We start from the raw sequence: 25,804 nt of genomic DNA, 5'->3' as shown, positions 1-25,804 counted from the left end.
TAAAACACAGCTTTTACTTTGTGTGCACTACGAACGTGCCATGAAGAAATCTGAACTCTGTGCCTCAGACCTCTCACTACTGCTCTGGTTGTGATTACAAGTGGAAGAAGAAATCACAATTTAGCCATGTGAAAAGTCACAGAAGGAACGAGTCCTTGAATTAAGAAAAGACCAGAATTATGCCAACTTGCCTCCTTAGCAATTTGAATAAATTGAATCCACCCCATAATTACAATTAGCACAGTGTGAGCTGATGACTGAAATTGTGCTCACCAGGAGTGGGTAAATGATGGGTAATGGGTATAATTTGATTTTTAAATTCAAGAACTAACACTTGAATCTAGACTGATTGATGTATGTGTCACAAGTGAGTTAAGCCAGTTGCCTGCAAATATTTTATCAGAATGCAAAGTAAGAAAAAGCTACAAAATGACTCCTGCTGGAGTGTTTTAGTGGGCTTTCCCCAGAGACATGAGGAATGGGATGACAAAGAAAAGCATCATTTTTGGGAAACAAACAAAACAAAGAAAACACGCACAAGAAGAACGTATGCTGCACTCGGGATGTAGCGGCTATTGGGAAATTCCGACTTCCCAGTCAGAAAAATAAACCAAAATGCCCTCACTGAAGTCAGATTTCCCACAGGGAAAGTGGGAGCAACTCTGCCTACTCCCAGTTATGTCTTTATTCGCTGACTTCACATTTCAATATGGCCACTCGTTGCATCAACAATAGTAAGCTGTGGTGGAAGCATGTTCATTTTACAAGACATACATGTAAAAGTGTGTCTAAAATCAATGTTAAATGATGTGCCTCAATACTAACATGAGCAAATTAAAAGGGGTGTATGCTTACTGAAAGTAAAGCTGAGAGGCAGCATTAGTTAGAAATTAAACATTGATAAATTGTAGCAGATTTTCCTTTACACTGGTTAGACTTTAAACAAGGAACATGCAAAACCCAGAAACTGAATTGATAGGTAGATGAAAAGATGTAACTTTTACACGGTGGAAACATAAATGGTTTTTCCATTCTATATAGACAATTGAAATTTCAGACACTTCCAAACTTTTTCAAACTCTTGTCAGAGCTCTGGACACAGAATGACCATTTTGTTTTACATATGCAATCTCAAATAAAAGCAATAAAGGGGTGGCTAGTTAAACCTAGCATCTGTAGTTTTGGTCTGAGAGATGAGACAAGATCACTCACAGAAAATATGTGCAAGAATAGGAGAAATGTTCAAGCTTTACAAGAACATGTGAGGGTCCAGGATCTAGCTTTTTATGCCTCCATGTCGCTTTGCTCATTTCTAAACAGTGAAAATCTGAGCTGATCCGAAATAGCGTAATAGAAGCATGTGTTTCATAGAAAGAGTTGCCAAAAAAATTGAATCAAAATGAGATGCGACAAATTGAAGATACACATTTCAATTTTATATAAATTATTGTAAAATTCCTGCATTCACTTTTAGTTTTGCCTGTAACAGAAAAAAACAAAACAAAAAAAAAAAAACAGTATTAAGTGCTTTTTTTCATATGCATCAAAACTAGGAAAAGGATAAAGCCAAACCTTCCAAGACTGTGTAGCAACCATATATTAAATTGATAAACTGCATGTTACCAGATAGCAAACCCTTTAGTTTGACACTGTACCGTGCTGGAGCCCGGTACGATGAAAGTCACATCTAGAGCACATGTAGGAGAGTGATGCAACTACATGTTGTGACGTGACAGAACAAACAATCAGACAACACTTACCTTTTCTCACCCTTGTACCACTCAAAGGTTGGAGAAGGCACAGCAGCAGCTTCGCACCGCAGCAGTGCTGTGCGCCCCAAACCAACTCCGTGGCTCTTCATTTCATGGATGTCCGGTGGAACTAGAGAGAGAGATTACAGGAAATTAAAAAAAAAAAAAAAAAGGAGACATTTATTTTCTATTGTTTGTATAAGAATAGCAGAAAGTACATATGGGTGCTTTAGATTTCATGACGTCTAACATTCTGGTTTCTGAACATTTTGTATAGGACAAACTGAATGCTCAGGGTCAACAGATGCTGAATTGAGAAGAACGGCCTCCTTCCTTAGAGTAAAGGGAAATAAAAGGAATTGCACAGCATGGTGATAAATGGCTTAATGGAAGTTCAAAGACTGGCTGGTAGAGGCAGGTTCTTTGAATGCCAAATGAGATTCCTTTCATGTACTGAAATGTGGTGTAAATCTCTTTGCCAATGTCATGAAGGCAGCTCTGCATATGGGCAGTTTCCAAAGCAACGCCAACCTTCAGTACTTTATGCTTTCACACAGCTTTCAAACAACAATGCCTTTAAAGCATTTAAGGTACTGACGTTATATGAATAAAAAAATATAAAATAAACAGTTTTGTTTAAGGTATAACAGTTAGTGAAAATACAAAAAAACAAAACAAGTGTAGAATAGTAATAAAGGTTTCATTTTAGAGTTTCTTTATTATTATTATTATTATTATTATTATTATTATTATTATTATTATTATTATTATTATTATCATTATTATTATTATTATTACACATTACTATTGTGCTAAAATGACTAGCTTAAATAAAAATGGAAATGGCCATGCACATATATTCATACATTGTGTGTGTTTTTACATTACTTTGTGCTACAATCACAAGCCAGACTATTACAGACTGAGTGAACTAGAACTAAAGTTTGTACCTGGTGCAAAAGATCCAAAATTGCATCACGGTCTGGGCTGACTTTGAGCCCTTCAGCCCAAGCAGATGCAGAGACATTAAAACAACAGAAAAAAGTTTACACTCTTAGGGTCACTCCTTCGTTCATCAGTAAAATACCCAGTTGTGTTTGATATGAGAGAGAGAGACTATATAAAACCCTGACAATGAGCCTTTCAGAATGACCTGATTGTCAGAGATGCGGTCTGTGCAGAGTGGAACAGGCTTGGCTAAATGCCTGCAAACCTCTCCTTTCAATTGGATCTGGAGATGTTCCTGATGGATGACCTCTGCTTGGGCTGCAGCAGCTTCCCAACACGGCAACAAAATGCCAACTCCCATCAAATTACACCAACTGCAGACAACAGCAAATCCATCTAATAGGCAGTCATGGTTTGGGTGTGTGCACATGCAATATTTGTTAGACTCGGTTTTAATTAAAAGAAAGCAATATGGAGGCAGAATGTGAGCAATATTTCAGCAAGCCTGAGAGTCAGCACAGATAAATGAGGTAGGATCCAACAGATCTGTGCAAAACAAGGTGTGAGGAGGAATTTGTACTTATTGTCTATATTCATGTGAGAGAAGCATAACGAAGTGACAGCATGCTTTGGAATGATGGATGCCCTTTGACCAGCTTTCCTTTGCATCCTAAGGGGTTTTTTTCTACCTTTTTATATCTGTGCCAAATTATACGGCTATTTCTTTTTACTTCTTTGGCTCAGCTGTATAATGCCAAGGCTTCAAGAGTGGCTTAAGCAATAGGTAATGCTTAAGGTTTTTGTGTTCAATTATCACTGAGTAAAATGTTGGACACCATGCAAGGGAGGTTGAGGAAGGAGTTAGGGCATAGATGTATGTGTCTATGCTTGAATATTAAGTAATACTACTAACAGTTTTCCGTTTCAGAAATCAGACAACTGTCAGAATTTCAATGTATTTTCAGAAAAATAAGCATTACTGGCAATAAAAACCCCCCAGAAAAGTTAAAGACTCCACCAGCAGTTTTAAGGAAGAATAGTCTCTGCCTTACACATAATCCAATTAATCTGATAAGCCTTTACATAAAGGAGGTCTGAATGATATTTAAAGCAAAGGAATAAAACGGGGCTAACAAAAAATCGCCACCAGATTCAACAGCCCCAGAAATACAAGGCAATAACAACTGTGACAAAATCAATGCAGCGTGCTGACCGACAGCGGCTTAGGGAGTCCTCGTAATCCTCCATTGGTGTCATTGTGCGGCATCATTGATTATCTGAAGGCTCTCAAAGTGTCAGGGTGACCTAGCTGTCATCCTGTACAGTTACCAGGACAGTGAACACTGCGGCTCAGCCAGGAGAGTCGATACTCAAAACCTCACACCTAAAATGCTTTAACAAATACATATTAGTAATTCTTAGTAAGAATAAGTAGGCAAAATCCCAATTGTTTTCTAGAACATGCTCGATTTATGCACCGACTCATCTCACTTTAATTTACAACCAATTATTTGTTAAGACAAACAGTGATTTCTGTTTTCTCTATAGAAAAACTATGATTTTCTATTTATGGTTAATTTGGTTTACTCTTCTCCGTGAGAAGTTGTTAAAATCCTGACAAGCAAATTAGACTGAGCCAACAAAAGGGATTAGCAAATAGAAAGTCCTATACAGAGCGTTAGGCACTCCAGGTGTTTATCCACTACACAATACAATGAGGAGGTGTCTGATGAGTTTCCAAATCCTTCTGCAGCCTGACAATGTCCCCAAACAGAACCATCAGACTTAACAATGCTTTTAACAATCTAAATGAAATGTACAAGGTGAACCTAGGACAATTTCTGACATTTCTTGGCATAAAGTTATCCCTTTGAATGAGAAAAGCAAAATGCATTTCATCCAATTTAAGTTAAATTGGATAAAATACAAATTTAGCTCAAATTGGTATTCTTTTTTTTTATTATTTTAGGTTTACCTAAATAAAAAATAAAAAAAATAAAATCTGCCCAGTTCCAGAGTTCATACACTGGCTCCCTATAGCTCAGAGAACAGACTTTGCAACACTGATATTAACATATAAATCACTGAATGGGTTAGCACCAATATACATTAAAGGGATGCTGTCCTTTTCAAAACTTACTTTAATAAATATATAACCCTTGTTGCTCCTTAGTACCAAATAGCCCTTATTAATTATTGTTAAGATTTAAGAAATAGCAACACATCTTTTTTTTTGTTTATAACTCAATATTAATTTAATACACAAGACATTATGATTGCAATTTTATGCAAAACATACTTAGATTAAATCTTAAAAAGCTCTTTTTTAAACAATGAAACCCTCATTTATTTAATCACAATTGAAACCACTACTTGAAACTATTTCTGTATAGCTCTAACCTCATAATACCCACAATACAAATAAACATAATGATGGTGTCTGGTTGCATGGGAGTACTTTTGAAAGCATAACATTATGCTTTGTGTCTTAAATGTTTGTCTGGTCTGATATAATGTATTACCTTGCTTATAAAAGACAACAAAAAAACAAGTTATTTCTTGCAGTAGTGTAAGCAAAAAAGAAAAAAAAAAGAAAAAAATGATCCAAGGTTCTTGTATTGTATTGCCTATCTCAAGGTCTAGTTGAAAATATCTACAGCAAATAAGCAGAGTTCAAAAAATCATTTAACTATTACAGCACTGAAAGCAGAAAAAAAACTCCATACACCTTTGCAGGTGGTCCAGAAGGCCATTGCTTTTATGCATATCAATAATATCACATCCCTTCAATTTGGAACCTGGCACTGGATTCTGTTATGACGGATCACAGCCGTAAAATCTAGTCAAATCCAATAATTCCAATTTTAACTTGCTGGCATGTCTTATATCATCATATAACGTGCAATACACCAGGAGGTTTGGAGGAGAATGCAAAGTAGTGCACTAAAAATCATAAAAATTCAATAATCCAGGTAATTTAGTACCTACAGAATGCCGGGGTAGCGCTGTAAATCATACCTGCAGTCGTAGTGACTCTACCAGATGGGGGTGAAGGGTTGGGTCCAGGAATAGCACGGGCATAGCAGAAAAATGAGCACATGCGAAGCCCTCAGGGGTGACAAATGGCCAGTTGTGGGCTGATCACAAACTGACTTCAGCTGCACCTGTTTTATACAAAGCTTGTCAACACGACAAAGATTATGCCCCACATGTCTCTACAAGATTTATGATCAAGATTTACTCACTAGCATGCAATTGTTTACCAAGCAAACTCAGAAAATGGATGCTTTTTAATTAATATCCAACATCTTGAGTCAGATTTAAAAAAAAAAAAAAGAGGTTTTTCCAGCAATTAAGAAATGGACTCATCAGTGCATGACTTGTCAGCATACACACAGAGACAGTGTTCCCTACTACCATCTGTAGGCTTCATTGTCCAGCTTTTTTGTCAGTCTGCTGCCAGGATTTATTAATTCATTAAGTTTTCAATTCAAAACAACAAGCAAACAATGTGTTCCTGCTTTTCATACAGTGCATGGCTTAAAAATAACCAGCTTAATGTGCCATTCTGTTTGGGCCAACAGAAGGGGTTTAATCCATTGTCTGTATTTAACACTAAATAGTCCAATATGCAAAACTTCCTGACAAATTACCTTTCTCTTTAAATGTCCTGGCAGCTAAACTGTGGTGGGACTGGAGGGACTACAGTGTGAGTGACAAGAAAAAGGAGGCCAAATGCACCGACTGGCAGATTCAACAACCTATATTCTTCACAAATGTGCCACCACAAAACACCAAACAGTCCTCTCCCACAACACAACTGTCAAGCAAGGAATAACTAACTATTGTCGAGACTCATCCACTACCGAGTCTCGACAATTATTCAAAAGATCCCACCGGGCAAGTCATCTCACCCACCTATACCCCAAACCTGAGTCGCTATCCCTGCAGGTAGGATCCTGCACTGGGTCAGACCACCTCTATAACTACCACTCACAGCATAGAAACCAATTTTCATAAATGCACATAGTGTAGTCAGTAGACAAGAAATTTGCTTTTTAAAGCTTGGACATTGAAATACAATGAGGAATAAAACTCTGAATTTTGCGTAAACTTGTGCTTTTAAAGATATTTGAATTTTGCCAACCACTTCAAGCTTTAAAATCAGTCAATAAAACCAAAGATGAAGCATAAAAAGGAAGTCGGTGTGTGCCAATAAATGCTGATGTGATACTAGCCAGAACATTTATTCTGCTGGAGATCAAGGTTTCACTCATTTATCCATGCCCCTCGTGTAGCATGGAATCCAAATAGCAATCAAGACGAGAGCTTTGGAGAGATGTAGAGAGATGGATTTACATCTAAACAGCTTGAGGGCAGTGGCTTTAACTCTACTTAGGATTGGATCAGAAACCAATTCTAGGAAGCCTTCTCTTTTGAATTGTAAGCCTAAGTATTCGACAAATGCTCAACAGAGACTTTGTGTCTTACTTTAAAACACTCTCAACACCTGATTTCATTGAGCCATGGAAGGAACATTTCTCCTCCCTTTGATCCAACCTTACAAGCCAACACTGCACTCACACTGGACACACGCACACACACACACACACACACACACACACACACACACACACACACACACACACACACACACACACACACACGCACACACACACACACACACACACACACACGACAGTCAGGGCATGCATTTTGTCACATGCAAATGAAGAGCTATGCAGCTATTAGTCCATAATGACTGACAGTGAAATACTGTCCAAACACACCCACACTCCGCTAATAGTTGTTTACTTTGTCATCATTACTTGACATTGTAATATTGGATGGTCGTGCTAGGCAAACAGGTTTGGCTGCTTATTTATGTGAGTCGGTCATGACTTCCCAGAACAACTCTTTCTGCGGAGTCAGAAGTGCATGCTGGGGGAGCATCTACACCAGCAACGTCTGCGTCACAAACATGATAAGAGAACTAGAATGAAAGGCAAGATGGGAACAAACAAAAGACAAAATAATGTTCAGACTGACTAATTTTCAGTGTACACCACTGCTGGCTTATTTTTTTGCAAACCCTCCACAGAGGTATAGCTTGAAAGGCTTACAACAGATTTAATATGCATCCTCATTATTATTTAAAATGTTTATACTTTTGTTGGGAAATTACTGTAAGCAAGAAAAAAGGCTGTTCTTTAAAAAAAAAAAAAACAGTGTCGGTGAAAGTGTGAGCAGAATTCATAGCTGCAGGGTGCTTGGGGGAGGCAGGAGGCGTAAAAATGGCTGGCAAACTTTGAACCAAGTGGGGTACAGCTTGCAAGGCATGTGAAACTGTGCCATGAAGTAAAAAGGTTTAAGTCTATCTGTGCAAAGTTAAACCCCTAACCTTAATTAAAAAACGAAGGGAAAGAGTTGTGTAGACACTTTTAGTGTGCATAAAAACAGCATAGATAAAAGAACGTAAAACAAAGAGTGACAGTGTGTCGGAGGAACCCAATTAAAACTTTAGAGGGTGGATGCATGCACAATGTGTATGTGCAAAACACATGCACAGTCTTTTCTAACACGCTAACTCGTGCTTATAAAGAGACAAAGTGTGGTGGAAATCAGTGCACCGCTTCCATTCTTCAGAGCATCAACATACCTACATGTTCTTTAAGTGATTTAAACCTGATATGGTGGAGCAGATCATCATGTAAAGAAAAAAAAAGGATTTAATATGAAACAAAAGAGATGTTGGATCAATTTATTCCTTTTAAATTGTGGTTATAGCATGTTTCAGACCTAATTCATGTTGTATCAATGTAAAAAAAAAACAATCACTCTCAATAAGTCTTATATTATACCATAATACAAACAAAAAAACATCCAACAAATACTATAGGTATTTGTTGGATTTTTCCCTTTCCTTTATTGTGGATCGCTCAAGAAACAAATTGATATGAAGAAAAAAAATCTTTGAGGTCAAAAAAATTAAACATAAATAGAGTTTATGCACAAAAATATGAATCCCAATAGAAATATCACATGTTGACCATGTCCGTTTTGAACTCGTCCATGTTTCCTTTTAGCTATCTGTATTTCTCAGTTTCTTTTATTTATTTATTTATTTTCTGAGTCAGCACACAACCCTCAGCTGCTCAGTAGTATCTGGGGAGGATAACTTCAAAAACCTCGTCACAGATTATATGTGGATTTTGGACAATATGTGCCGTGTTACATTTGACAGCCAATGAGAGAACAGAACCTATTCTTTTTTTTCTCTCTCTCTCTATGCTTCATTCCTTAAAATAGACAAACACATATAATTCTCGATAAAATGCTACTCCTGCTTGAACTGCATCCTTCTTAAAGGTTTCACACACATAATCATTCTAAGAAAAAAAAAAAAAAAAGAAAACATTTTCTGAAGTTTTCCAGATGTGTGGAAACATCCAGTCCTTCAGAACTAACATCGGACATCAATGTTTTAAAGAGTCACCCAGGACGCCATCAGTGTGGAATGAGTAGTTAATATTACTGCTGAAAAGCGTCCAGCAAGGGCACTCTAAAGATACTTGAAGGATAGATCTACATGTTTCTGAAAGGTCAGACTTGATGTGTTCACGGTCACTCATCCTGTAAATAGCTAAGCTGCTCAACCACTAAGGAGCACATCAGCAAAGGCTGTCGGCACAGAACTTTTCAAAAAGTCAAATATTAAACAGATAACATCAGGGTGCCCTGGATGTTAGACGTTAAAACTGATATCTTTAAGAGTCACGGGGAAATCTGGTGATAATGCTTTAGTTGCATTCTGTCCAGCGTTTTAAAAAGCAATCTCACATCTCTTAAAAACAGAACCTTTCTAAAGTATTGATGTCCACAGCAAAGATGTCTAAAGTCAATAAAAACAAAATTATCTTTTAACGCTGCTCTCTATGACTTGCCTTTTCCTTGAGATATAAATATGAAACAGCACAAAGGCCTTTTTCTCAGTTTTCAAAATGGCAAAAACAAGAGAACCAGAAGTCACCAGATGTGTTTTAATCCTCAAGCATTACCTTGAAAAGCTTATCTTTTAACACTGCCCATATCAGAGCAATGATTAAAAAAAAACTGTTGAAAAACAAAGACAGTTGTCACCACTTGTTTGATGCTAAAGTTGCACTAGTATCCAACATGTGCACCAGGGTTGCAATAAAGAGCAGCATCTTGGGGTCACTAACTCCCCAGAACAACACTTTATTTTTTTTTTTTTTTTGTACATTATTTTGTAAACATCTTTACAGTAGGTGCCAAGAAACAACTTCTCAATACATGATGAGTAATTGGAGATTACCGCAATCGTTTGTTTCAAGATGATTACTGGCTCATTTTTAAGCTTCCACAGGCTGTTTCGGTGAGCCGTGTAAGAAGTTTGTTCCAACATAGCTTTGATTCCGTCGTCGTGAAAACTGATGGGAATTTTAGCCCCTTGTTTGTAAGTTAGCTGTCTCTTTTGTTATTACTTCGGTAGGCTAATTTACTCTAAACTCACTGAGCTGATTGAATTTTCTGCATTTCCATTTGATCAATTTGTGTTTCAGAAACTGTGAACGAAATAAAACCAATTCCCTTTTCTTTCACACTTTTAATCATCTCTGTCAAATTAAGCATACAAAACGATGCTTTTTCTTTACTTCTGCTTCATTATGCCTCTTAATTTGTGGTTCAGACAACACTTTAAATGTAAAGGATTAATTAAGGGGACATAATGTCTTTCTATTCATGTGCAACAATATGGCTCTAAATATAACTTGTGCTCTCACACAATTTCATGAGATTTATTAACGAAATATATGAATAAACAGCTTCATAAATATACAGAGAATAATTCATATGTGCTGCTCATATGCAAATTTAGGGCTTCATACATTATTAGTTATCAAACTACAGCCTGTTTTATGTGTCTGGATACAGTTGTGAGAAGTGCCCGAGCTATTGTGTCATTTTCCTCTTCTGGTAACTGATCTGTGACAGCTTTGTGAATACTACATGAGCGTACAAATAAGATCAGAGCAGGTGGTGTGTATGCAAATACAATCCACAACAAAAAGGGCATAAAATGAAGCAAAAGACAGACTAATGTCTCAGTTGCTTTTACAGAAAAAAAAGAAAAGAAAAATTGTGCACAGTCAAATTCACCTTGCAACATAATCTTGTAGAACAGCAGACTTATCTGTGTGCGAAGAAGAACCTTGTAAACTGCTTAGCAAGGTCAGACACCTCTGATTTCTCATCTTGAAAGAGAAACAGATTGCTGTTAATGTTTTATCTACACAGTTAGTGATGAACGCCTTGATTCTGCAACGAGGTGGCTTCATTAATTAATGAAATGCTGGCGTTTGATCGCAGGCGGAGGTGTTCCACCGTGGTTTCCTTCTCACTCATCCCTGCAACTTAGCTGCTGAGATGTGATATTTATGCTTTTGAATCTTACTGTGTCGGGAGAATTTCAGCCAATAACAGTACCCACCTGCAGTGAAGATGAATATGTAAATTTGAAAAGTAGGTCGGAGATCGAATTTCATCGGGTAAATTCGCAGTTGAAATATCCTTTTGCCAAGCAGGGGCCCTCAGCCAATCTGATTCCAGGACGACCTTCTGTGTGGCTGCCATCTTTCAGCTTTAGCTGATAAAAGTATTCAGTCGGCATTCATTTATCACTGTGCGAATAAAGGCAAGAAGCCCACTCAGGCAAGTAATTTAATCAAAGTGGTCTTTTGAGCTTTAGAGAAATCCAAGCTGAGGTTGCAAGTGCTGCAACACATGCACAGTGACAGGGTCTCTAAACCACCACATCATAGGAAGGCAAACTGCAGGCTGCTCTTATTAAGACTGGAAATATGCTCAAGCTCCGTTTTGTTTTCCTTACTCTGGTTTGCTCAGATTAATTAGTGTCCTTAATCTGCAATTAGCTTCGAGGTCAACTGTACTCTTAACTTAGAAAAAAAAACATTGTTTTTGAAGGAACATATACATATTTAATTAATCTGTTAACCCATGAAATGTCAATGCCACTGAATTGTATGCAGTTTAAATAGCGTGATTAAGAATAAGTGGTGCAGGTCTGACAAACTGATCTTTATGACTTAATGTCATTAAACTGCTATTAGAAAGAAAACAACAGATCAATGCTAACATGGTGAAAGGGGGGGTCAGTGCACACCATAAAGGTTACTTACATTATCTAGGTATATACTATGTGCAATAAAGAGAAATGATCCACATTCAGTTGTATCTGGATGTTATTCGCTTTGAAATCCTTTCAATGGAACAATTTACATTGTTGACTGACTAAACAGATCAGACACGTGTAAAATCCTCTAGAGACCATTTGAGCAAATCAAGAGTCTTATTTAATAAGCTAAGAAGAGCAACGCTGCTTTTATTTTTAGAATATAAACATGTTGGTTTTTGCCTTGTAGGACTGTGTTCTTGTTTGAGGTCAAATAAAAGCCAATGTCCATATAATAATTAAAAAACTTGGCTAAGTCTAGCTCTCATCAAAGACATAACTACGCTCGGGTTTTTCATGAACGCAGCATTATGTGCTCCGACTGAATCAGGCATTCCAGCGGACACCTGGGATTTATTCACTCTGCTTTCATAAAGTTGGAAAATGACATATGCGTCACTGAAGGTACGTAATTAAAAACAAAAAATGTATATTGAAAAATGTTTTTTTAAATGTTCTAAACAGACTGAAAACAGCAGCTTACAAATACCTTTCTTTCCCATTTAAAGCCACTAAATACCAATGCTCCTCTTCTTTAATGTCAGCTAAATGTTTTGTTCATTTGAGTTTAATGGATTCACAGCACTTTGAATGCTAAACAGCTGCAATAAAACTCAGCACCTTTCATGTAAGAGGCGGCTGTGAAGCAGAAAAACAGAACAACAAGAAAAAACCCTGACTATATATGAATCAGTGGTGGCCATAACTCTAACAGTATTTAACGAATTGTGAAACATTTACAGCATAATAAATAAATGGAGTCATTTATGTATGCATACAGTAGCATCACCTAGGCAAATGACATCTGAGTATACATCGTGTTCATATAATGAAAGAGTAGCAAAAGAGAGTTTGCATGTAAAAACAAAAAATGAATAACCATATTCAAAAAAACAGTTCAATAGCCTGGAAAACTTAGAAAACAACAAGTGGCTTGGTTTTGCTTAACCTATATCGACTAAGAAATCTTTCTTTTCTGATCTTGAGAGCAACAGATATTTCATTCCAGCAGTTTCTTGTAAGTTAGCCCTCCTTCCCTGCTCCAAAAGGGGGTTAACTAGGATTGAGAAAAAATACTATAACGTTCTGACAACATGTCACCTCCAGGCTAGCATGGATCTACTATAAGGGCAAAGTGGGAATGTGCACATGGGTTCCTTGTTCAGAGAGGTGAAAAATAAGTTAGCAATATTTTTTTTTATTTCTGTAGCACCTTCCACAGACATGTAGATCACAAAGTGCTTTGCAAGGGTATACTTTGGAAAGGATGAGAAGAGAGGAGTAATCTTAGAAAGCTGAATTAATCAGAATAAAAAAAAACTGTTTAGTTAGATTTTATTTAGTGTTCATTTGGATTATCTTCTTGATTAGCCGATGAGCCGGGATGAGCATAATGAGCAGGTGAATTATTTGCATGGATTCCAGATCAGCTTGCAAGTTTAGTAAAATTACTTCAGTTTTTGTTCAGTTGATCTATATGACCGATTTTTCTGTATTGTGGAGTCAGTGGGAAAGTTAAGGGAAAGTACAGCTGAGGCTAAAGAAACTTAATCACACATTGACGAAACAGCTTCTTGAAAAATTGTTTGTGATAAAGTAGCTTTGGATTTTACATCAGGACAGAGAAACAGTTGCAGCTTGAGGAGCTGAAAATGTTGGCTAACACGAGAAGAGGAATTGGAGGAGTGTTGTGGAACTCAGGTCTTAAAGATGAAGCAATCAAAAAAAAAAAAAAAACCAACCAATAAAAGTAAGAACTATTAAGCTGTCTGCTGAATTTTACTTATTGCAACATTAGTGCTTTGTGGTTCTTCTGGCCTAATAACTGCATCTCTGCTGCAAGCTTGTACTAAAGTAAGTTCATCAGAGACTTTTCTTCCTCTGAAGAATTGTTTTCTGGACTCGAATCCATGACTTCTATGTTTTCTCTTTCAACGGTTTTGGTTTACAGTCAATGTAGGTAGAAGATGCAGGTATCCAATGCAGAGGCTTGACACCAAAAATGTTCTGATCACTACCAGGTTCTGGAATTATTCAATTTTAACTCTGAGTGTTCAAACACACATCACAATGTACTGAGCATCTTTCTAAGCAGTTTGTTGAAGTGCTAGGCAAATGTAGGAATATTTTCTATAATAATATGTGGTTCAAGTCAGTTGTTGCTGCAAATGATGCAACTATTATGCGCAAGTGTTATGGCATTGTGCTGTGCTCAGGTCTGTAGTTACTGTCTGAGGTAAAGATGAGCAATGGCAGAGGAGGTCACATCACAAACGACACAGCAAGCTCCTTGTTTCTTTGTGACTTGAATTAAATCAAAATAGTTAAACTTGTGATAAATTATCAGGTAACATGAAACCCTGCAAGATTCAAATTTATAATATACCATTTAAATTGTTATCGCTGTTCTCCTTCGCGCGTCAAATCAATAACAAGGAGAGCTCTGCAGCTTTCTGAGGGCAGGAGGCAAAAACTGCCTCAACACTTGACCAGCTGCAAGAGACTTCAGCTTCAAGGGTCTTTCCGAAGCTTGCGATGTGCACACTTTGTCTCACAGCCAAGAAAATTATGCCTAATCTATTCACTTAGATTTGAGACTAAAGCGACAAAACCCTGCAGTCTTACTTTAAAATGCAGCGTCTGGCTGCGACATGCCCTATCAACTACTGAGAATATCTCCTTTCTTCTGTAACACAAAGACGCTACCGGTTGTCAAAGCACTTTTCATCCTTGAACCCACGTCTCAATAGAGCTATAAATAACTGGTCTCAGAAACTGCACTCATGTCCAGCTCATTAGAGCCAAACATTAGACTGAAATAATGGTGCCAGGGTTTGGTTTTATAAGGCGGTCGGAATAAGAACTATCTTAACACAGTAAGGTGAAAATATAGTACAGGGGGCTGCAAGACACAAAGCTGTAAAAAAATAATTAGGTAGTCAAACATTTATAAAATAAAATAACCCTACTTCCTGAAGGTTAAATGAGAAAACGTGCATGATTAGCTTTTCGGAATCAGCAAAAGAGCCTCTTTTCTTTCACTCCTGCCCCTCCCCCACCATCTATGTAACACGCTGGCTGATAAGTTATGCCAAAAAGCGAGATCCAACCCAGGATTTTTATGCAAAAACCTCCCTGAACAACAGCGCGGTGAAGGAGCACTTATAAAGAAAGAAGGATCGACCATAATTGTCAAGCCCCTGTTCTTGCTCATTCCTAGTGGTGCTGAATTCCATGTGACCACGACAGCAAAAGCCCGGTATCATTCATTAATGCCTGGGCTCCTCATTACTGTCTCCTTACACTTTTGAAAGACTCATTACCTGCATAATGGAATAGCGCTTAGAACAGTCAGACCTTTCTTTTGCGCAAATTAATCATCTGCATGCACAGACAAAAAGGAAATTCTCACATTAAATATTAAGAAACTTCGCTGTCTGGCTTTCTACTTTCTCAAACTTCCACAACATGTACTTTTTTGAAGAGCAGTGGCAGGGATGCGACACCGGTGTCACTTCAGGCTGCCCCCGTCCCTTTCCTTGTGTCGGTGAAAGAAGCGTGCTAAAAAAAGAGGAAGAAGAAAGAGATGTACTTACAGTTGACTGTGACTTTTACTGTTTTGGTGTCAGGAGAGGCAATGTCATTTAAAGCGCTGCATTCGTAGTCTCCAGCCTGGTCCCTTGTGATGCCGGTGATGTTAAGATATTCGCTGCTGTCATACTTCCTGGCTGGAAAGAGAAAAATGGAAGCAAAGTACTTACAACGTGTCCACACAGAATACAAGCACATCACACAAATCACAATCTATTGCACACGGATTGCTGTTATCCATGCTAGATGTGAGGAAAGCTCTCATTTGTGGTAAATTGCTTTCAAATTTAAGCCGGAACAGAAGATGCATAACAATTAAGACATCGCATTGAACCCCCCCATTCCCCTCTTTGCATTCTCAAATAGCACATCAGCAGTGAATTGATCTATTTTTATTGATATGGTGGCAGGAAATAATGTTGTGTTCCCAGCCATCCACTTATAATTTGTTCTTATCAAAGCACACAGCTACCTCCTGACACACAGACAGATTTGATGACTCAATGCAAATGCCAGTGCTTTATAGTTGGAGGAGCAAAAGGCTGTAGCCTCGAAGCAACAGAACTGGCGTGCAGGCTGCATACTTAACTTGATAAGAGAAAATCTGCACAAACGTGCACGCTCAAAGCTCTAATTAACAGAAAATTAAAACATACTAACACTGTCACAGCTGATAGACTTAAGCTCCCACTGCATATCAAGGAAAGTAATGAGAAAACAGTGAGATACAGAACAGTGTGCACCATAACTCAGTTAGAATCAGGAGATATAAATACACAGAGGAAGATAATTTAAATGGCGTACACTTGTACAGCTCCTTTTAACCTTGGCTCCTACCAAGCACGATATAATTTGTTTTACACACACACACACACACACACACGCACGCACACACACGCACACACACACACACACACACACAAATTGGTGGCGGGGATGCTGCGCATATTTGCTTGTTCAAAGACAGAGACAACAAAAGCTGGAAAGCAACAATGGCTCCGACACAGTTTTACCCAGAACAAAAGGATGTAAATGAAGTTTACTTCTAGCAGCACTGAGACTATGCCACTTATTGTATTATTTAACATTAAACGGATAGGTTCATTCACTGTCGGATTTAGAGATAATCGCCTGCTATTTCTAAGGTCTGTTAAAAAAGACAGTGATTTCTTTAGTAATCCACAGCTTCACCTTCCTGATGTGACAACCTTGCTTCAAGTGCAAAGTTGAGAGCAAACTGACCATCTGTGACGTTTACGCTGCTGATTATGTACATCCATCACCCAAGGTTTAGAGATTAGCACAATTTCATTGTTTTCTGACATGTTTAGAGAGTAATAAATCACCTGAGAAATTATTCATTTAGTGAGGTGAGATAACGTGGTTCACTCATAAGTGTTCAAAATGTTACTCTTTCCAAATGCAAACCAGTCATAAGATAATTGTAAATGAAAAAAAAATACTGCTTTAAAAATATGAATGAACTTATATGTAACAAATGTGTGTTTTATCTGCATATTATTGTTGTCTAGCCTATGAATTAGAACATGAAGTTTGAATATTGCTAAAAACTGAGCTTGAGGGTTTTTCAAATCATTAAAATGTCAGTGATACTCAATATATAAATGGGTGGAAATCTGTGCAGATATACTCCTGGGCCAAAGTACACTAATATATTATGAATCTGTCCATCAAAGATAATCATGAACAAACATTATATTGCTATAGCTATAAATATAATAAGGAATAGCAATATGTAATATTATTTTTGCACAAGAAACACCAGTAGTTGTACATCTGTTTCATGTCATTTCTGTTTTTGGAACTTAACATTCTGAAAGACAAAGACACCTAATACTGACAAGACCTAAAAGAAAATCAAATCGTCCCTGTGTGTAAGTTGGGTTGCGATAATAATGCAACCTTGATGGGTTTTTATGTACACAAAAATAACAAACAAAAAACAAAACAAAAAAAAAATCAGATGTTTTTTGAGGTGGTAACGTCTTAGTAAAATGACAAAGGCACAATGTAGAGAAAATGTCCAAAAAAAATTCTATAAACACACCTTATCTCTTAAAAATAAACCTGCAAATAGAAAACAGAGACATAACACAAGTTTCTTAATTTTCGCTTTTGTTGGCTGTCTTCTCTACATAGCAAGGCTTTGGCACCCTTGAAGAAGCATTTTCAGTGGGTGAAGACTATCTGTACCTAATCCCACTGATGTGGGAGGAGAAGTGCAGTCCAGTGAGTCAATAGAGTAACCAAATGGTGCAGAGCAAGTGTGATCTCAGACGAAACAGGAATTTATGTAAACATGGTTTAAGCTCCTTCTATTTGTGACTGCACAGGTTATGTGTTATGAAACTGCTTCTTCTAAAAAAGAGTATGCAGTAGATTTTGACTCAGGAAGGCTTTTTTTAATCAGGGAATATAAATAGAACTCTGAATTTAAGAGATACACAGAGCTTAAACTAAATTAGCTACAGCTTTTACAAGGGACCAGACACGAGGTGCAGCTAGAGTAATCTTGACTTTAAATTATACTACGACAGCAGGAGGGAGATTGCATATTGTCTGTTCTACTAACCAAGTAGGTCTCTATTTAAATGTGAGTTGAAGTAAAAGAAACCCCCTAAGTCTTTGTTAAATACATCAGACTGGTCTCATAGACTGGAGAAAAAGAAAAAAAACATATCTGAAAAAGCCTAAAGAAGATTTTCCAACTATGTTAAAACTACATCAATGTTAGATATCGGATATTGATATGAACCACAGTAGCCAAATATTGGTTACCAAATTTGGTAGCCAGATATTTTTGTCAAGTTACATTGACAATCTGAATTAATTGTCAATATACACTATGATTTTATTGCAAAAGAAAAATATATTTGTGTTAATTTCTTAAATGGCTGCAGTGAAGCAGCTGGTAGCTGTGTTGTAAAAAGGTCTTCGGTTCGAATCCTTGCCTGTTGTCTTTCTGAATTGAGTTGCATTTTCTCTCCATGAATAAGTGGGTTTTCTTCACATTTGCTGGCTTCCTCCCACAGTTCATTTAGGAATGAGTGTGTGAGTTTGTCCCGTGTGTTTCTATGTTGGCCTGTGATGTTGGCCTCCTCTCGTGCAATAGACCTTGCACAGATTAGAAAGCATAGACTGTGGACAGATGGATGGATGTTTCTATACTGCATTTGTATTGCAGAAATAGTTGTCTGTGGCTTAAAACATGTTCATTGTTTAGGTTGCAACATGAGGAAAGTCCTGCGTCTCTATTTATGTTTGTTGATTTTGTTGTACTCCCAGCTTAATAGTGCAAGCCTATTGGCATATACGGACTGATATTCAGTGTTCACTAGCCTGATGTTGGATTATTCAACTTTATAAATTTTTTATGCATTTTCGAGGATCTGCTGACCATCTGGTGATTAAAGATTAATCCTCTATGTGATCCGCCAAGAAGGCAAATAATTACTAGCCAAATTACTCAGAAAATAAATCATGGCATCAATTTCAGTGTGAAACATTATCCATGCCGAGGTGAGAGAATCTTCATGAGAGCAGACAGATGATCTATAATTTAAAATTAAGTAATGTTATAATCAGATCACTGCGTGATGGAATTGTAAAAGTAAAAAAAAGGAGTCAGGTAATACACCTATATCTACAAAGTTCATGTGAGGACAAAATATGTGCAAATATCAATAATAAATTTATGCTGTTTACAATGGTAAACAGTTGACAGAGAATAATTTTGGAGGGTTACATAAACAAAGAACATCTTTGGAGTATTAGCACAAGTATGAGTGCACTGAAAAGAATTTGATCCTGAAAAGCCTACTAACAACTCATATGGTAGAGTACAATGGTTTCCTACAGCAACTGGTGCATATGAGGAATATTCTCATTCCCAGAACCATCATAATATCAGATATATACAATTAAATAAATGCTTTGCTTTAATAGAATTTTATTCAACGTGAGTGACTTCTCTTTGGCTTTTAGAGAGGACAGAATGCCAAAGTATAACACATAGCAGGGGACATTCTTTTACTTTTACAGTTCCCGTGTACCAGTACCCTCTAATTTATATCCAGATAAAAGCTGTTCAACGTATATTTATTTGCAGAGTAAGTGGGGGGTGCGGGGGGAATCGTCCCTTTAACACACACACACACATGCTGAATAACTTCACTAAATAATTGCACTAAAATGACCTGAACACTGCCCTTGATGCACAGTTCCAGTGTATTTCACTGCAGTGGGAAATTATGATACCCAGGATGTAGAAATCCATTGTGTGCACTTGTGTCTTTTATTAGGGCAATAAAATCAAAAGCCCTGACCCATGAGGGCAACTATTCTTGTTGCTCCCAATACCGTTTGCCAAATGGCTGAATCAAATGCTTTGGTTTTCATTGGCAGCCACAAGAACTGATTCCCACTCTGCAGAAAACACAATGAATTGCTTGTGAGCCAGTAGGGGGAAAATACTCTCATATGGCAGGCACATTTACAGCAATTAATTCCTGAAGAATGATAAACATCATAAAACCTATGGGGTATTAGTTTATTTTAATGAACAAGGCAGATTTGACCAGAGCATCAGCTCAGGCCTTTTAAAACACTCTGGAAGTGAGAAAGTTCATGTTTCTGTGTCTGATTATTGGTCAACAAAAAGCAGCTGGGCTGAGTTTCGGCTAAATTACCAACTCCTGATTATCAACAGGTGTCGGCAAATTTATGCTGATCATGGTGGACTGCGTCGGCCATTACCAAAATGAGGTGATTATATCAGTGGTTGTAAAATCAGCTCAGTTCTGGAAGCAGATATAACAGCCTCCATTGTCGCATTGTTTGATTTCCCACGGCATCAGTTAAAGTTCAAGCTTTTTGTTTCTGCTTCTTTTTTTGACTCAACTTGAGCTAAAATGGGAATTTGTAATGTCTTCTGATTTTTGAGAGAATTAGAAATTGATTACCACAAAGGCGTCTTAAATGAACACAGAAAATCTAATGTTTTGCTTAGGTATAACTATTTGACTTTAGGCCAGTCATAGTTCACACATTAAAAAAACAAACAAACAAAACAAAAAAAAACAAAAAATACTATTGTTTTCTTGTCTGACAAAAACCTCCAGTGGTTTTTGTTTCTCGTAGCATAATAATACTCTACCAGTGAGGTATGTGACGGGCTTTTGATTATGAAATGCATTTTATTATTGAGATATCTGCTTATATAATATTTAATTTGAAGAAAAAAAGATCAAACACAGAAAACGGATTATTCTGAAAAAATAAAAAAAATTCTTTTTTAAAATATAGCTCATTAGACTGCAGCCATTTCCAAATGCATTAACGCGACATCATTTCAGTGCAGGATCTGGTTGCATCTTCCTGCTCATGCAGCAAATGGTATTCCTATTGATTACAGAAGGATGGGAGCTCTGCAAAGGTCATAGTTATTAAACAAGAATCCTCTCCTTGACCTATTGTTTTAAGATCATTACATTGTGCATACTAAACCCTTATATTATGGAAAACAAAGCACTGATAACAATATGCCATTTGAAAACATAATAAAACAAGAAAACTAAACTAATGTGGTGTAATATGAATCCACCAAGGGACTACCACAGATGAGTGTGAGAGCATACGAGGAGATATCTAAGGAACTGACAGAGGGTCCTCTGACCTGAGGGACAATTCACTCGCAGCAAATTAAAGAAATCATGGGAAGGTTGATTGTGTATTCAGTGCCAATGACTGCCTAAGTTCTGTTGCAGTAAGCAATTTCACACATTGTGTAGAGGAGCTGAGGGGTACACTTCCTTCAGGGCTGCAGTGCACAGATAGGGCAGGCATTGCTGAAATTCTATTATAGCATAGAGCAGCATTTTCTACATCAATTTATCGTTTTAACCCTTGAAAGGGGAGAACAGCCCACGCTGCTACATTGTATACTGTTGCCTTCTGGTCCCAATTTAAGGTGTGGGCCAGATGTAGGGGTAAGAGCACAGTGTGTGGAGGGGCTGTCTGACAAAAAGGCTGTTTCAGTACCTTGATACATAAACCCTTTCTTGTTCACCAGCTGTCAATCTTAGGGTGCTAAACTCCAGGGAGAGGAATTGGGTCAAAGGGGCCTTAAGTCATGTCTGATTGGATGTGCATTCACTTCTGCAACCTGCTGGATTACCTTCCTCTTATTTTCAATGTTTATACATTTAGGTAATACTCCTTGGGCAGGGAAACACATTTTCAGTTGGCTGTGAGAAATATGTGTGGAATTGGGGAAAAAAAAATCTGTTTATGCTAAAGGAGCAAGCTTTAGCACATATTATTTTATCATTAACTTATAGACATATTTGCAAAATATTTATAGTATTTTTTGATAAAAAATTAAGACATTTCCATTTAAACAGTCTTCTATATGTCAACAATATTGATAGGCATGATAATTGAACACCAAAGTAATCTGATGTAATACCCCACATCAAATTTTAAAATAAATGCAGCTAAAATTAGAAGGTAAATATGACTAATGCTATTTTACTGTAATTTTGTTAAATAGGACACTTTCTTCTATGGCATCCTCACTCATTAACAGCTATGGCACAATGGGTAATGAGCATGAAGAAGTTTAGGTGTTAGGCTAATAAAGATCTTAACACCGTCTAAACAATAGATGCAAACAGATGAACTGTTACAAACCCAGAGGAAAGCACTACATTAACTGAATCCTGCCACTTTAGTGATTATAGCTCCTGACTCAGCAAAGTCAGATAAATCCAGATGTGTTTATCTAATCATGTAAAGGGTTCAACGCTTAAGAATACCTCACACTAGCCAATTCAAAATGTAGTTGACAGATCCCACTTGTGAGCTAAAGTTCCTAACTTGCATACAGGGAAGTATTTACACAGCAGTGACACCTAGTGGCACAACTGGCAAACTGCATTTAACAGAAAGATCTATAGTTATTCTAGAACAGAGCTGCTTAATGCCAGAGATGCAATTATATTTGCCTCTAACATGCTGATTTGTGGTTTATCTAAAGGTCTCAGCTCAATTTTTATCTTGACCTATACAGGCTTTTTCTACAGATTGTAGCACACACACAACTCGTTTGGGTAAATGTATCTTCTCTACTGCTATACAACATATAAGAAGTAATTATAAATCCAACATAAAATGAAGGTATAAAAATTATTTGATTTGATTTCAGTAGACTGACGAGACAATTAAATTCTTTGGAGGGTGTGTGTCTCATTACATCTAGCATGAAAGTAACACTGCCTTTCAGGAAAAAAAAGAACATCATACTAACTTTAAAATATGGTGGGGGTAGTGTGATGGTCTGGGGCTATTTTACTGCATCAGGATCTGGATGGAACCCTGAATTCTCCTGTCGACAAAAAACTCCTGAAGGAGAATGTCCAGCCATGTGTTTGTGACCTCAAGCTGAAACTAACTTGGGTTCTGCAGTAGCACAATGATCCAAAACACAGCAACAATTCCACCTCTGAATGACTGAAGAAAAACAAAATGAAGACTTTAGAGTGACTAAGTCAAAGTCCTGACCTGAATCCTTGTCGAGATGCTGTGGTATGACCTTAAAAAGGCAGTACATGCTCAAAATCTCTCGAGTGTGGCTGAACATGTAAGTTTGTGTTTGTTCTCTCTTAATAATAATCATCCTAATTTGAAAACTGCATTTTGTGTTGGCTTGTGTTTAAATTGGTTTGATATTCTGAAACACTTAAGTGTGAAAAACATGCAAAGAAATAACAAACTAGGAAGGAGGCAAAAGCTTTTTCACACCACTACATTTCTATCATCTGTATTTATGTATTTACTTTTTGTTTGTTTTAGTGTATTTGTATATGTATGCCTTGGCAGTTTGGGTCTTGGTCAACCAAACACTTATGGAAGACATTTTTGAACTCAATTCAGATATTCTGACCAGTATCTTATATAATTTGTTTTCTCGTGGTCTTGTGTGTTTTATGGTAATATTTCAAAATAATTTAATTATGACATTAAAAAAAAAGAAGAAAAAAATGTGAATCTTGGTGACAAATAAAATCTTTATGAGGGTCTTGCTTTGCTTTTTATCATTTTAGACCTAATTTATATGTAGATACAAACATGTTTGAAACACCAACAGAACAGCTGTTGTACAATTTTAGTGGTTCCTAAATCGTATTATGCATCACAGTGGTGTAGCTCACCAGCTTTTATTGGATCAAGTTTTATGTTAGATGCAACATATTTAATGAGTTGCGATGGCGATGTTTGCTTTCTTAGAGTGTCATTTAGAATGAGAGACGGCTCTTGTGCATTCATAAATATAAAATGAAACATGTACAGTATTGATAAATGCATTGCGACTGAAAAGGAGAAAAATATGCCTAGGCTGACTTCTGTCACAAGGAAAAAAAAAAAAAAATCAAACATTCTCAAGCATTCTAGTCGGCCTTTTCAAAGGTCACACTTCTATCCGATGAATTCAAATCTCAATGGGAAAAGCTTATCAAAGCAATTTCCCCCCACCATCCATAGAACTAAACCAGACTGAAATAGACCATGTTAAAGGCTATTTCACCCCCTCCTTTCTGTGACATATGAAGGAGTGGCAAGCAGACAGCATTGTGCTCATAGACTGACATTACCTTGAAAGTCAGACAAGTGCAACATTACAAATGAATTTAATAAACTAATTTCACTAATGATATTCTATGCTTAGGGATGCATTTCATTTACCGATATAACTTGATTTAGATTATAAGTAGCAGCTGGGAAAAGTCGTTAAATTCCTTACAGAATTTAATATTAGTTTAAGTGGCAACCATGACCATAACCATTTGATATCTGGACTAATACTCTATAGGATGAGAGGAAGGAAAAATTCACTTGGCACATCCATTAATAAATGCAGTTTAATATACTTTGCAAACATAAAGCTCTGTTATCTTTCAAACTTCCTCCAAAAATTCTCAGGAAATTTACAAGAAACTTTACACAGTTAATTAAAACGTCAATAAGCAATGTCTATGCAGTTGAGACCTACCATCCTCCTCCTTATGTAAAACGCTCTACAAACTTTAAGCATTTGCTTCACATTGCTCTTCTGTAATCAAGAAACATGCATCCAATTTCTGCATGCACAGATACCATGCCAAATTATTGTCTCCATAAACAGTTTATGGGCACACTTCACTGGATGCGCAAAGTTTATTATTAGCTGGCAGTTTGGTGGTTGGCAGGAAGGCAAGAGAGTGAAAAATGCAAACACAAAACAGTCGGAGTGGGAAAAAGAACTTGACAGTCAGTCAGGGCAATTTATCATCCTGTCAAACTTCACTGACTGCTGCAGTGGAGCTATCTACAGTGCAAAAAAATGCCCCCCCCCACGCCAAAATGGTTGATTGTTGAAGAGAGTGAGGTTGAAAACATCAAACCTGCCAGGTAAAGATGTTTCCCACTTTGCAGCCATTGCACCTGCTTAACCTAACTCAAAGGAAGGGACTGTTCACTGGATAAAAACAGAGAAAAACAAACTTTTTTTATGGTCTACTACCTAATTTTGCTAGCTACTTATTCAGTATATCATGAATGACATTCTGGATGGTGTAATATTCACATGAACTTAATTCAGTTTATATCTAACTTAAATCTGGCAAGTTTTTTTGCTTCTGTAGCTTGTCATATGTGGTTGAACTGTATTTTTGAAATAACTGGATTTTAGTTTAGACAAATATATTTTTTATATAATTATTTCATGCCTGACCTTATTCTCTGCTTACAGCTAAAATTACCACTTTAAAACAATTAAATACTCAAATAATGAGCTCTCAGTGATTTTAAAAGCTTGGAAAACACCAGGCTAATAAGTGAAGTGCCTCTGTTTGTGTTTCTGTGCATGTTGAAATACTGGTCAGAAAGTCACAAACCATGCAATACTTTGGGGGTTACAGAAATAAGTCACCAATTTATTTACAGGCATAATCACTCCATTTCCTCGAGGTGGATTAAACGCAGAAGTCTACCGGACATGACCGCCCAAAGGTCATTTTTTTTTACAAATCACATATCCACACTCAGTGTTGGACAGTAAACCGCTCGGTGGGAAACAGTGTTCACGTCGTACTGTTTTGTATGTGACACCAAGTTGATAAAGTTGAGAGTCTGCGCAACTAGTTGCGAGGACGTGTAGGACCCAGACACCCACTAACCGGCG

The 25,804-nt window shown here is 37.1% G+C and overlaps 1 protein-coding gene across 2 annotated transcripts in view; it reads right to left on the bottom strand.

Moving 5' to 3' along the window:
• The window catches only part of negr1 (neuronal growth regulator 1), a 166,423-nt gene that overhangs the window by 53,281 nt on the left and 87,338 nt on the right, over window positions 1–25,804 (bottom strand). For both annotated transcript variants that reach the window (XM_015008974.2, XM_088005017.1), the window contains exons 4-5: window positions 15,570–15,701; window positions 1,761–1,881 (exon numbers count right to left, since the gene is read on the bottom strand). In XM_015008974.2, the coding sequence (XP_014864460.1) occupies window positions 1,761–1,881; window positions 15,570–15,701 (253 nt within the window). The remainder of the gene's footprint in view (window positions 1–1,760; window positions 1,882–15,569; window positions 15,702–25,804) is intronic.

The sequence above is a fragment of the Poecilia mexicana genome, unplaced genomic scaffold (genome assembly GCF_051168715.1).
Source record: "Poecilia mexicana isolate PSO_F unplaced genomic scaffold, ASM5116871v1 scaffold_4, whole genome shotgun sequence".
NCBI classification, from domain to species: domain Eukaryota; kingdom Metazoa; phylum Chordata; class Actinopteri; order Cyprinodontiformes; family Poeciliidae; genus Poecilia; species Poecilia mexicana.
The sequence above is the reverse complement of the archived record's forward strand: the minus strand, read 5'-3'. Positions and strand labels throughout refer to the sequence as shown.